Source organism: Grus americana, chromosome 1 (genome assembly GCF_028858705.1).
Source record: "Grus americana isolate bGruAme1 chromosome 1, bGruAme1.mat, whole genome shotgun sequence".
Lineage (NCBI taxonomy): Eukaryota > Metazoa > Chordata > Aves > Gruiformes > Gruidae > Grus > Grus americana.
The window spans coordinates 61907527-61920237 of NC_072852.1; the positions used below are offsets into that span (position 1 = coordinate 61907527).

Below are 12711 nucleotides of genomic sequence, written 5' to 3' on the forward strand. Positions count from 1 at the left end.
GGAGAGAATCTGAAAGACAGGTAGCAGTGGCCTGTGTTGAATTACCTGCATCAGAGCAGCTTTCCTGCAAGACATTTATTTCAATAACCATATTAATGCCTAAAAACTCTTCACACGAGGATATATTGCCTCCCACATAATGTAAAATCATATCCTCTCATTTTTCAGGTACTAGTGAGAAATCTACAGTTTGAGGATGGAAAAATGATCCCTGCATCTAAATACTTCTCTGCTGATGAAACAACTGCCCTGGAACTTACAGAAGAGGAGAAAAAGATGGCAGAAGATATTAGGGTAATTAAAAAAAACTGTTTTAGTAGGATATTACTTCAGACAAAAGCATTACATACTTCTCATTATAGGCAAAGCATCTCTTTTATTTAGCCACGCAATTGATAAAATGTATTCAAAGAGTATGGGGTTGAATCTTTAGTTATTAAAATTAATTCAGGTGGAATTGGGAATTCACTAGAGTACTTACATGTCAGTTTAGAATGTTTTCTTTCAGAAACAAGTGATACAAAGACAGTGATTGCAGGATCAGTTATGGTAAATATCTATGAATGATGAAGGTGGGAGTCAGGAAAAACAAATGAACCTCTGCCTCAAAACACTGAGGTTTTCAACACTGGACCTGGACAGTTCTGAAATCCTTTCTTCACTGTGGTGTTGCTCACTAGGATGTACTCAGAGTGGTCCTGTTGGACAAGCTCCAGGGAGTCTTAGAACAGCAGTCTGAAAGGGAAAAAGCAGCCATTTTCTCCTTGTACCCATGTGCGCTGTCACTCTTCTGCCACTCACAAGGGGCTAGGTGGCAGAGGGATGCAGCAATGGGGCAGCTGGAGCAGAAAGCTCTCATAGCCAGAGAGGCGCTTTGCTGCCCTCTCATGTAATCCATCCCTCTGTAGCGAGTGTCAGGGGCTTAGCTGAAAGCCACATTTGTCCTTAAAGTTTTGTGCCAGAGCAAGTGAATCACAGATGTCTTCCCTTCTGCTAACTCTGCTACAGGGTCAATAATTTTTGGCACAGGTCAGACAGCTTGGTGCTGTTTAAATAGTTTAAATTGCTGCTTCAAGATTACCTTGAACCTGCTTGCCAACAACCTAAAAGCTGCCTGGAGCTATTGACTGACTGAGACAATAGCTAAAAGAAATATAAACTCTTCAAGTCATGACATTACCTGCTAACTCTGAAACCTAATTATAATTAATTGAAATATTACAATACCCAGTATTTCACTATTCATGTTAACAGAAATGTCCATGTCATGCATGCAGCTTAAGCTACTTCTTAGCTCTGCCCAGGTGCCAGAAATGCCGTCAAAGTGCTCCAGGCTCTCCTTGCCTCTGCTGATGACTCATTCCATCACACAATGGGAAGTTATTATTTGGAGGATAAAGATCTTGAAAAAAATGGGCCTGAAAATTATTAGCATTATACCATTCAGGTTTCTTGCTGATTAGGTTAAATTATCATGGACAAAATATTTTTATAAGCTAATTATGCTCAAGAATTTATTGACTAACATCAGGTCATTACTTTTTTAATGTGTTATTAGGCTATTTGGAAGGGAATTTTGAGCAATGTTGCTGTAATTGAGGATTCCACAGACTTCTTCAAATCTGGAGCATCCTCTATGCATGTTGTCAGGTAAAATATATTCAAAATAACAAAATTTTGTAGCCAAAGTTAAAGGAAACAAAGCTGTCATGCTGAGTTTAAATCAGGGTTGATCAACTAGTGATAAAAAAAAATCCCCCTGTTTAAGTATTCCCTTTCCTACCTTTGAAAATGTAGTACACTTCTGCTCCCAAAATTAGGAGATGTTGACATAATCCTGCTCTTTCTATTGAAGGAAAATTCCCCTTAACTTTGGGAACACCAGCCACATGGGGGAGCATGGTGATGCTCAAACCTGTCTACATGCAGTAACAGGTATCTCAAGACCAGGGGGCTGACTGGGAAGCTGAGCAAAGAACTTCCCAGAGGGAGAGAGGAGCCTTTCACAGAAAGAATTGAGCCTACACTTGCAAGTGCACTGAGTTCATGCTGTGTTGAGTCACCTCACTTACCTTCTTTTTGCAACTCAATTATCCCAGGCCTTAATATAAGACCAGCATTTCAGGTGTTTGTTTTGGTTTTTTTTTTTAACAAACTGATTATTGTCCTTATTACTTACCAGTCTTATAGGGCTCTGAATGTCCTCCATGTATTGGTTAGAGTAGTCCCATAAACTGTTTTATCAATCAATATATGCTATTTGTCATTTATTTCCAAAAGTTTACCTAAAAGTATTCCAGAACTGACATTTTCCTTTCCATCACACCCCCAATTAAATCAACAGATTTCCGTAAAGTGCACAACTTCTGTGCCACTGCTGTCAGAGAAACGCACACACATGTTCACATGCATACAAACTGGTGCCTGGTTTTGACCCCTTTTGACCTTCTAATGATTCAGTTATCTGAATAATTCTTTCATTTGTAATTAAACTTATTCTTTCTTCAAAATCTTTAGAATGCTGGAAGAGATCAAACAGAAATATAGTGGACTTCAACTACAGAATGAAGATGTGTATATGGCCACTAAGTTTGCAGACTTTATTCAAATGGCTGTCAGAAAATTCAGAGGAGAAGACAAAGAAGAAGAGTTAGTCATTGATTATGTAAGACCTTTTATTTTGCTTGTATTGCTTATTCTTTCTTGTTTTTTGGGGGAGGGTAGATAATGCATTTTATTAGACTGCTTGATGCAGTAGGAAAAACAAACAAGTATTTGGTCATAAAACTCTTCTTTGTGACTTTTTTTTTTTTTCAGCTTTTATATATTTGCATTTTGAAATGGAGGTATATATGTAATGTCACTTACAGTGTACCAGAAACTAGAAGATCAAGAACATGGGGTAGAGTAGATCACACGCGGGCAAATGTTCCTACCTCCCTTGCACTCTCCTGCCAGTATGCTTCAGTTAGAATGCTTCTAGACGTTCTGCTTTCCTGAGGCAAAGAGTTCTAGACTTTTCTCCTAAGAGTCTGTTCAAAAACTTTGTGTGAAAGGAGGATTGCCTGGTTTTTAAGTCATTAAGCAAGTCAGGACTTCTTGAATTTGGGTATTATGCATTTGATTGAAGTCCACTAGGACCAGGCTTAACCAGGGCTTAGTATTGGTTTGAACATAGAGATCCAATGATAAAAAATACAGAAATCAGCTTAACTATCTCAGAGTATGGTCATTGGTGTTCAGGGAGAATATGATTTCCATTTCATTTTACTCTTTTGTCCGCTTCTAACAGCCATGTATACATTGTAAAATGTGGCTGGATGTTGGCTGTAGATATCAAAAGCTTGTTAAATTAATTTGTTATTTCATTTTTAGGTTTCAAAAAATGTGAACAACATGACTGTGAATATGCCATACCAGTGTTTCATAAATGGGCAATTTATAAATGCTGATGATGGAAAAACATATGACACTATAAATCCAACGGATGGATCAGTGAGTAATTTCTAAATATGATCAATACCGGTTTATTTCAATTTCTTTGCCTATCAAAAAATCTAAACAACTAACTGAATGTTGCCAATTTCAAAACCATACAGTACATATTCAACAACCCCTAGAAATAATTTGAATTTTCAATTTACTTCTCAGTCTGTATATTTTACAGTTTTTGCTTATAGTCAAGCTGCACAGTAAAAATAACCTACTTTCCCTTCAATTATTATGTCAGTTTCCATTCCCAGCTATATATTTTACTTTGATTTCATTCTTGCTTAGCTTTGCAAACAAAAATTGCTATGCTTTAGTTGCTCAAGAAGTATTTCTTTTAAGATATTATATGTATTTCCTGTCAGTCATTAACTTCAGGTTTTATTTTACATTTTTTTTACAAATCTGATGTCTTAGGGCAAGTGTAGCTTTAAAACGTCCCTTTAAATTGCCTGTAAGAAAAATGACTTTGCATTTTGGTCTTGAAATATTGAGTCTTGGTTGATCTATATTCATAACTATGAATTGTAAGTAAAAGTAGTGATTCTGATGTCCATGTAATTGCCATTTCATTCTGGAGTAAAGAAATTCTGCTGAAATCAATACCACAAATTTCATTATCATAAGTCAGACTCTGGTACTTTTCCTGAAACTCATTATGGAATTGAATAAAAGTCATAACAATTCTGTGTTAGAATTTACAACGTGTGTATTTCTGGAACAGAATCATCATAAAAGACTCTGTGTATATGGTGCCTTATGGTAACAGAAGCTCCATTCCTAAGAAATGGAACATGCAGGAGTCATTTTAGCATGTTTGGATATTAGATCATCATATCGCATATAAAGACTTCCAATTTTTGTAATATCACATTGATTTTACATCTGGAAAGAGAGAGTTAAATCAAGTAGGACGATGCACCTTGATGCGAAGAAGAAGATAGATCTAGGAATCAGAGTCGCTGCAGAAGCCTCCAAATTCTGCCACCTCAATTGTTCCTGAACTTTTTGCAGCCTGACTCACCCATGCCAGCAGCTGGGGTTGAGGATATCAAGTATTTGCTTATAGCCAGTCAGGAAGTTTATGAGGAAGGAGTAACAATCTGCATCCCAACAATTTAGTCTGAGCTAACACAATGGTACCTTTGGACAGGTAATAGCCAGTGTATCTTCTGCTTCATTGGCTGATGTTGACAAGGCAGTGGCAGCAGCAAAGGAAGCATTTGAAAATGGTGAATGGGGAAGAATGAATGCAAGGGAAAGAGGGCGACTCATGTACAGGTATGTGAAAGGCAGCTCCTATTGTTTTGTTTTCTTAAATCTTATTGTTTTGTTCCTCTGAAGAATTGTTGCATATATTTTCTGAATATGAAGGATATTCATAATCCCACTGTCAGAGGAACCAGACTAGCCGTCTTTTCATCCCCTAATTTACTCAAGTGTACCGGCTTCGAGTCTCAGCCGACTAACCTTTCTTCAGCAGAGAAAAATTATGTGGTCTCTCACTGCTAGCATTTTTTAAAATTATTTATAAATGGAAACAAAGAATTTGAGGAAAACATCTTTTAAATACTTGATAGCTTCATTTAATCTATATGCTTTTTATTGCAAGGATTGAAAATTCCCTTGTAAAGTCCAAATCCTTCTGTATAATTAAAGCTAAGTTTACAGGCAGAGTCTACCTATGGTAGGTAGGCAGAGACTTTTGACCTTGCTAAGCCTGCCTCCATCTGCGCTTCATACAGTAAACATACAGCCACATTCCCACTAATTTTGAAATACATTCTAAGTGACGCTAAATTTTCCAGGATCATATCCCAACATACTTCTCACCTGGCTAAAGACCCCCTCTAGGAGATGTGATATGGTCTGTTGTGGAAGAATTGTCCTGTATAGAAACACTGAATCCCACATTTATCTGAGACACTTCCAGCTCATTATTTCTTATTTGTATCAGTTTCATTGTGTCAACCCCAGATAATGCATGGTTCTTTTTTTTGGCTGTGTTATTGTTTCAGAAGATAAACAGAGGTTATGCTGAGAGAATGGTATTTTAGTGGTGGTTTCTGATCCTTGAAGGGCAAGAAGTGGTCTTAGAAGGATGATGATGCTAGCTATGTATTGTGAGGGTGGTCCTGGAGGCAGCTAATAAAAGCCCAGTAACTATGGACTCCATATACAGCGTGATGCTTCTGGTGCCTTATAGCGAGTGCAGAGAGAACACCGTCTTCCAGACTTGGGGTGACTAGAAGCTCCAGAGCTTCCCTACAAAGAAAGCCTCTTTTGGGGAGGTTCATAAAGAGTTTTCACTGCTTTTTCTTTTCCAGGACATAAAAATGACTAAGTAGACTAGAGATGAGTAAAGAAGCAGACAGCTATTCCTGATTGCCACATTTAGCTCGTGATGATGGAAAATCAATCATCAGCACAGAGGAGATGTACTAGCCAAATTCTGTTCCTATTCAGCAGGTGAAGAGCTTAGTTACTGTGCTTGACATAGCAGCTGGCTTTAAAGAAGTTAGGATCTTGAATAGAGCTGAAACTTCCTGCCCCAAGGAACTCATGAAGAAGTAGGTCCTGTGTGTCAAACATCTTTCTTCTGCAGGGTGTAGTCTGCAGGCTTATCCACATTACTATCGGATGTCCTGGCCAAGACATTTGTGCTGAGGAGACTGCATATTTATCTATAGGGAAGAGAATGAATTTTGTTCACCTTCAAAAAAGATAATCTTCAATACCGTGCCCATAACTGCTGCTATATTAAGCCTTTCTTGTGCTGTGCCAGGAGGCTAGCCCTGGACACCAGAAGAGACAGCAGAAGAAGGATGAGTTACATGGTGAGCAGCTGCAGGATGGTAGCAGGCTATGTATTTGGATGGCAAGACAGTCTGGCAGTTTGGTTGGGTGCAGGGGTGGGTCACTGCCCATCCTTTTATTGTTGCACGCTGCTCTCTGTGTAACTTCTGTGAGGATTTGGAAACTGATGATCCACTGATTCAAAGGTTTGGAATATGCAACTAGAAAAATGATACTGTCCTCATAAGGCTGGGCTTAGCCTAACAAGACAGTAAGGAGTAGGGAATCTGTTGCATGTCTATGCTCTGGCAGCTAAGGAAGAGGAGCATGGGAAAATGTAATGCTGCACTTGGGCCTGTGTCCACTGTAGTGTATGCAGCAGATCATTTGTTATCACATTAATATAGCTATAATTTTGCTTTGTTGAATGCCTTGGATGTAAATTCCCCTCCCCTCTTTTACCATATTCATATGGACCAAGTAGATGTAATTAGAAATAAAAAAGTATTAAAAAATGCCACATGTTTTACAAGACATTGCAGGCATCTTAGGAAAAAAGAATGAAAGCAAAACTGAAAATTCTGCTTGTCTCATAAAATATGTGACCAGGCCTTTAAAAAAGGCCTGCAGGACTGTAAAAAAGTTGAGTAATCATCACAACAGAAAGTGAGTGACACAGAACTCATATTAAAATTAAATACAGTCAATCACATTTTTCACAAGTCTGCACAGATTCAAAGCATGTTCAAATTTGGGTTTAATTTGTATTAGGAACATAGAGTGCATGACAGCCCAAGTTAGCTCTGCCCTGAAGAGAAACTTTTAAGGCCTTAGAACTACTGCTCTGTTTTACACTTGAAAGATTTGTAAGTATAACTATGTTAGGCATGTTGAAAATGTAACTCCCCTACACTGCATGGATTATTCCTGGATTAAACTCTTCTATGCTTAGGCTACTGGCTCTCCAGGATAGCTATACCAATGTATTCATGTTGCAAACCATCCCCAGTATGAATGCAGTATCCCTCTGGTCCACCTTAATTCAAACTAGACCTCTTCATCTCTGGTCTCTGTTCAAACTAGAGTTTTTGAGTGCTGAACCAGAGGGAAGGTTTGTGCCATTAAAGCTCCTAGCTCTGCTGTTTTGTCTTAAGGAATCATTAATAGAAGGTATTAGGCATGCGTTAAATGGAACTTCCTCCTTTGTCTCTGACATGCCATGTCTGCTCTTTTACACGCTACTGCTGATACCCTGACCTGTAGCTTGGTCTCCAAAATACAGTTAAAACAAGTATTAAAGAGCATTTTTCCATGTCTCTGCAAAGGCTTCAAATGGGCAGAATTTACATAATGGAAAAATGGGTTTCACAGCAAGTTTTGAATACTCTTTACAGGATCTAAAATGACTTGATTGAGCTCTTAAAATCAATGGGAGCGTTGATTATACGTCTGACTACCAAAACACAGACAGAAGCTTAAGAAAAATGTTGATGCATTTGTTTCACTGCCATGTGAGAGTTCTAAGACCTGAATGTAAAAGTTCATTCATGCAAACGGACCTTTCTGCCCGAGCAGGGGACTGCTAAAATTACAAGAGCTCCTCATAAGTATAGGTATCTGGCTGTGCAGATACATTTTTGAGACACTCTGATAGTTACTATTAACTCAATAATATTTACCACACCTCACTGTGTTGCTTCATAAATCTAAAAGATGGAGAACTTGAGGCCCAAGGACACCATGGGCCAGATTTTCAAATGTACTGAGGCATATAAAATTCAATTTGCATTACAGATTAGGAGCTGTGTCTTTGGACATCTGGGTGCCTTTGAAGCATCTAACACTTAAGTATTTTAGTACAAGTTCAAAAAATACAAAACAGCATTATGAACGTAGGTTTCCCAAATCTTAAGCTAGGACTCTGAGTACTCCTTCTTGGTACTTTTGATTACTTGACATTTCTTATGTTATTGTGGTTTTGCTTTCAAATTACTGGTCTGATTTTCTATAATTGTCTCCTTGTAGGACAACAGAAAAAGAGTACAAATTTATTTATTATTTTATTTACAAAACCATAATTGAACAATCAGGTAAGTTTTCACTGTTCATGTCTTCATCCAGTGTCTACTACAGCCAATGTGAAGACATTTGCAGACTCTAACAGGCAATTGTTCCAGCTCTTACTGATATTAGTGAGCAGTGGCTCCAGTGCTCCACCTCCAAATTCAGTGGGAATGCAATTTTAATTATGGTTCTTTGCCATACCAAATATGATTTTAGGCTGTCAATGGTTAGTTGTCACTTCTCTTTGATGTGGATTTGTAATGTTTTTATTAAAGACTTGCAGACCTGATGGAAGAACATCAAGAAGAGTTAGCAACAATAGAGTCTATCGACTCAGGAGCTGTCTACACTTTAGCTTTAAAGACTCATGTTGGAATGTCTGTGCAAACATTCAGATACTTCGCTGGATGGTGTGACAAGATTCAGGCAAGTGAATATGTAAAGGAAATAACAGCCGTGCTTCTCTACACTTTTGTTTTTGTTTTTGTTCTGACAGTGCCAAAAAGCAGTGTTAGTCAAGGAATCAAAAAATAAAGCAAAATTAGAATTTTACCTAAAATGGGTCTCCCTGGCAATACACAAGGACAATCTGCTTCCAGTTGGAGAATAAGGATTTAGAATGTGACTCTAAATATCTCAGAAATCAATTGATGTGTTACAGTGGACAGGCATGCTTAGTCAGCTCGTGATTATTCATGGAGCAGAATGTCGCTGTGGTCATCATGCGGGTAAGTGCAGAGACTCATGTGCTGTGTTACATTCTGACCAAGGCTGCTGTGCCAAGGCTGGCACAGCATGTGGCACAGGTTCAACAGCATTTCCTCAAGTACCTTTAAGATCCCCAATCAAGAATATCATTCAGCTTTTTTTTATCCATCTGACCCTCACTTTATGTTCTTTCATGCTTTTGTTATCTACGCTTTTATTTCATCCAACTGAAAATCAGGAGTTGACTATGGTATCCATAGTAGAAAATCATACAGTAGAAGCATCCCCATCCCTTTCTCTGATGCAGAAATGCTTCTGATTTTGAAGCCTACTCTGTGGCTTTCAAAAACATACTTATATGGCAAATATATTTGTAATAAAAATGATTAAACAGTACCTAGATTTGTCCTTCCTCTGTCTTTTAGGGTGCTACAATTCCAATTAGCCAGGCCCGGCCAAACCATAATCTAACGTTCACCAAGAAAGAGCCAATAGGGTAAGTATCACTTTTTTCTTCTTAATAACAGCCTTGACATGCAGAAAAGCCTTTAAAAAGCTGCCATCAAAAATACAATCTTTCCCTGTTTTTCCCTACCTCAAGTGTCTGTGCAATTGTAATCCCCTGGAATTACCCACTGATGATGCTTGCATGGAAGAGCGCAGCGTGCTTGGCTGCAGGCAACACACTCGTTCTCAAGCCAGCTCAGGTACAAACGAAAAGGAATGTACAGATGGCTTGGGTCCTATTTGTTGGCAAGTTAATTCAGGCAATCTAGTGGATTTCACCCATAGGTTGACCGTGTCATATGTTTTAAAGTGCATGTATAATAGTACAAATTGCCATGATGATACAAGATACTGATTGTCTTCAATTCTGCTCTGATGCTACTCTCATTTTCAAGAAGGAATTCTTTTCCACAAGAAGCCATCACTTTTAATTTGTCAATACTGTAAGAAGATGAATATTGTATCGAAATTAATATGTATTGAATGTAAAAGATATCATATTACATTTAATTAAAACAGGAGACCTAATCTAAATGTTTCTACTTAGGTCACACCTCTGACTTCCTTGAAGTTTGCCGAACTCTCAGCTAAAGCTGGATTTCCTAAGGGTGTTATAAATATTCTGCCTGGTTCAGGTAAAATTTCAACTAAATATTTTTCTGGGAAGAATAGGTCATGCTAAAACTGGTGAACTAGCATTTTATCTTTTTGAAGACCAATAACATAAGTGCATGTATCTTCATAGGTAATAGGCTTGCATCTATGTCATACAGCGATTTCACATATTTCCAGAACAGAATTGGAAAAATCTGTATGTCACCTGCCTCTGGCTGGTGGTAGGAGCTGTCAGCCTACACCCTTCAGAAGTTCACACAAATAGCATGAATGCTCTGAAAAAGAATGTATTAGAGAGAAGCATGTTTCACTTGATTGTAAAACTTCATTTTTTCTCCTATCTTATCATCACTTGGAAGTACTTAAATGTGACTCTGAGACCTAGAGCAAGCTGGTAAGATGCGTATTGGTTACTACAGGTAAATCATGGTCCACACCATGTTACCCGATGTCACCACTTTCCTCTTTCCCCTAAGGAAGAAAGTGACAAAGTAACTGTATGGGGCAGGCTTTGTTAGAAAACAGATAATTCCACCTACAGTGGAATATTAGGAAGGAAGTTCTTTAGTCCAGATAGATAGACACTAATGTGATCCAAGCTAACTAACATGATATTTTTCATAGTTATATGAATAAAGCTGTAAATATAAATAAGGATGTGATATTGTACTTGATTGACATATTGTCAGCTCTTTCTGTGTTACACTGCTGCTGCTGGAATAGTAAAAATTGCCTGTGTACTGTCCAGTTAAGCTGTTTTCCTCACCCTGATAGGTGGCTTAGTGGGACAGCACCTCTCTGAACATCCAGATGTTCGCAAAGTTGGATTCACTGGTTCAACACCAACTGGTAAACAGATCATGAAGAGGTACTCTCAGCGAAAGATTCATAAATAAACACTGCTTAATCTAGTTTGGAAGTATCTTATTAGCTATATTGTGCATGTAGCAGTAACAGAAAAGCAGAACTACATTTGGTTGTTTACATTTATGTAGAATTCTACTAAGTCACTATTGGAAAACAGAGGTTTATAAATTTTCACTAGATATGATTCAAAGGAAATAATGAAATAAGCTATTTAAAAGTTGTTTTTATATGATTATTTATATTTTTTACAGTGCAGCCACTAATCTGAAGAAAGTTTCTCTTGAGCTTGGTGGTAAATCACCATTGATCATATTCAGTGACTGTGAACTTGACAGAGCTGTAAAAATGGTAATGTTACTTTGAAGTAAAATATATTCAAAGCCTTTGTGATACATCCTCACAATATTGCAGTATTCCTCTTGACTTGCCAAAAACTGCAGTAGGGAGCCCTTGCATGAAAAATCATGCAATCTGTTAGAAAACAGACTCTTTTCCTACAGGATGTTTCTTTATGCCAGCACAATTAAACTGTTCATGCTGCACCAAAAAGGCAGGGATCAGTACTACAAGAAATATACATGAGAAAAATACAACAAAACAAAGAAATACAGCTGGAAAGTATTTTCACTAGCCAAGTTAACACATTAATATTGACTTGTCAAAATCTGATACTCAAAAGAAAAAAAAGCACTTAAAAAATAAAAGCCTGGAAGTGGTTAAAATGTACATTGAGCTCCCTATTGCCATATAGTTTGTTGTAATTCACCATCAATCACCATAAGCCACCTTCCCAACCAGACGTAACATGTTTAAAGTTCATAAATATAATGTGCACATGAGAAAGTCAGTGGATTTAGGGAGTTTATTTCCTGCTCAGGTAATCTGATTCATCAAAATGACAGCAGCTGCAGTTTGCTCACTAAAAAGCAAACAAAGGTGTTCTATACTGTACTTAGCCAAAGTGCTAATTCTGTGAATTCTCTAAACCAGCACAAGCAAGCACTGCTACCAGGAAGAAACTATTATACACTTTCACCATTTTTGAAGCGTCCTTTGGCAGGACAAGACTCTGAGTGACTCCACGGTGAAGTATATGTGGAAAATAATAATAGCTAAAACTTTGCAGTCAGCCCACTGCTTGACCCCACCACTGCTCTCAGCTGTAGAAGTGAGAGGGTGACGCAGAGGCTAGCCTGAGCTATAGCTGGCATTGTTGGCTTTAAATGGTTGTGAAACAATGCTTTTTTGCCACACACTTGACACTAGCGCATGATCCCAGTCATACCTACTAACACCAGGACCCTAGGCCTCTGCAGCTGCTAGAAAACTACTTTTTATGAATTTTATTTGTCCTGTTCTTCCTTCTCCCAGCTCCCTACCCCCCTGGAAGAACAATGGCAGGTATCAGTTCTTGGTAAATAAGAAGGAACAAACTGCATGGGGTCTGAATCCACACTCTTGAAATAGGTTCTCTGCAGATTAGAGTTAGGTAATGTTCACCCAGTTACACGCAACTTTCGATGCAAGCAGTATTGCTTAGTGGATTAGCACAGTTTTGTATTCACTGGTTGTGCTGCCAGCCCTCTCCTCTGTGATGCTGCGGCAGGTGTTTCTGTGGAACGCTGATGGAAATGGAAAGAGCATTGCTAATGGGTTCATCCGGAG

At 38.2% G+C, this 12711-nt stretch overlaps 1 protein-coding gene across 2 annotated transcripts in view; it reads left to right on the top strand.

Annotated features, from left to right (window-relative positions):
* ALDH1L2 (aldehyde dehydrogenase 1 family member L2) overlaps positions 1-12711 on the top strand; it is a 34287-nt gene that overhangs the window by 16244 nt on the left and 5332 nt on the right. For both annotated transcript variants that reach the window (XM_054846511.1, XM_054846501.1), the window contains exons 8-18: positions 169-294; positions 1559-1650; positions 2518-2665; positions 3376-3495; positions 4643-4770; positions 8625-8775; positions 9483-9553; positions 9659-9764; positions 10112-10199; positions 10954-11047; positions 11298-11394. In XM_054846511.1, coding sequence (XP_054702486.1) covers positions 169-294; positions 1559-1650; positions 2518-2665; positions 3376-3495; positions 4643-4770; positions 8625-8775; positions 9483-9553; positions 9659-9764; positions 10112-10199; positions 10954-11047; positions 11298-11394 — 1221 coding nt within the window. The remainder of the gene's footprint in view (positions 1-168; positions 295-1558; positions 1651-2517; positions 2666-3375; positions 3496-4642; positions 4771-8624; positions 8776-9482; positions 9554-9658; positions 9765-10111; positions 10200-10953; positions 11048-11297; positions 11395-12711) is intronic.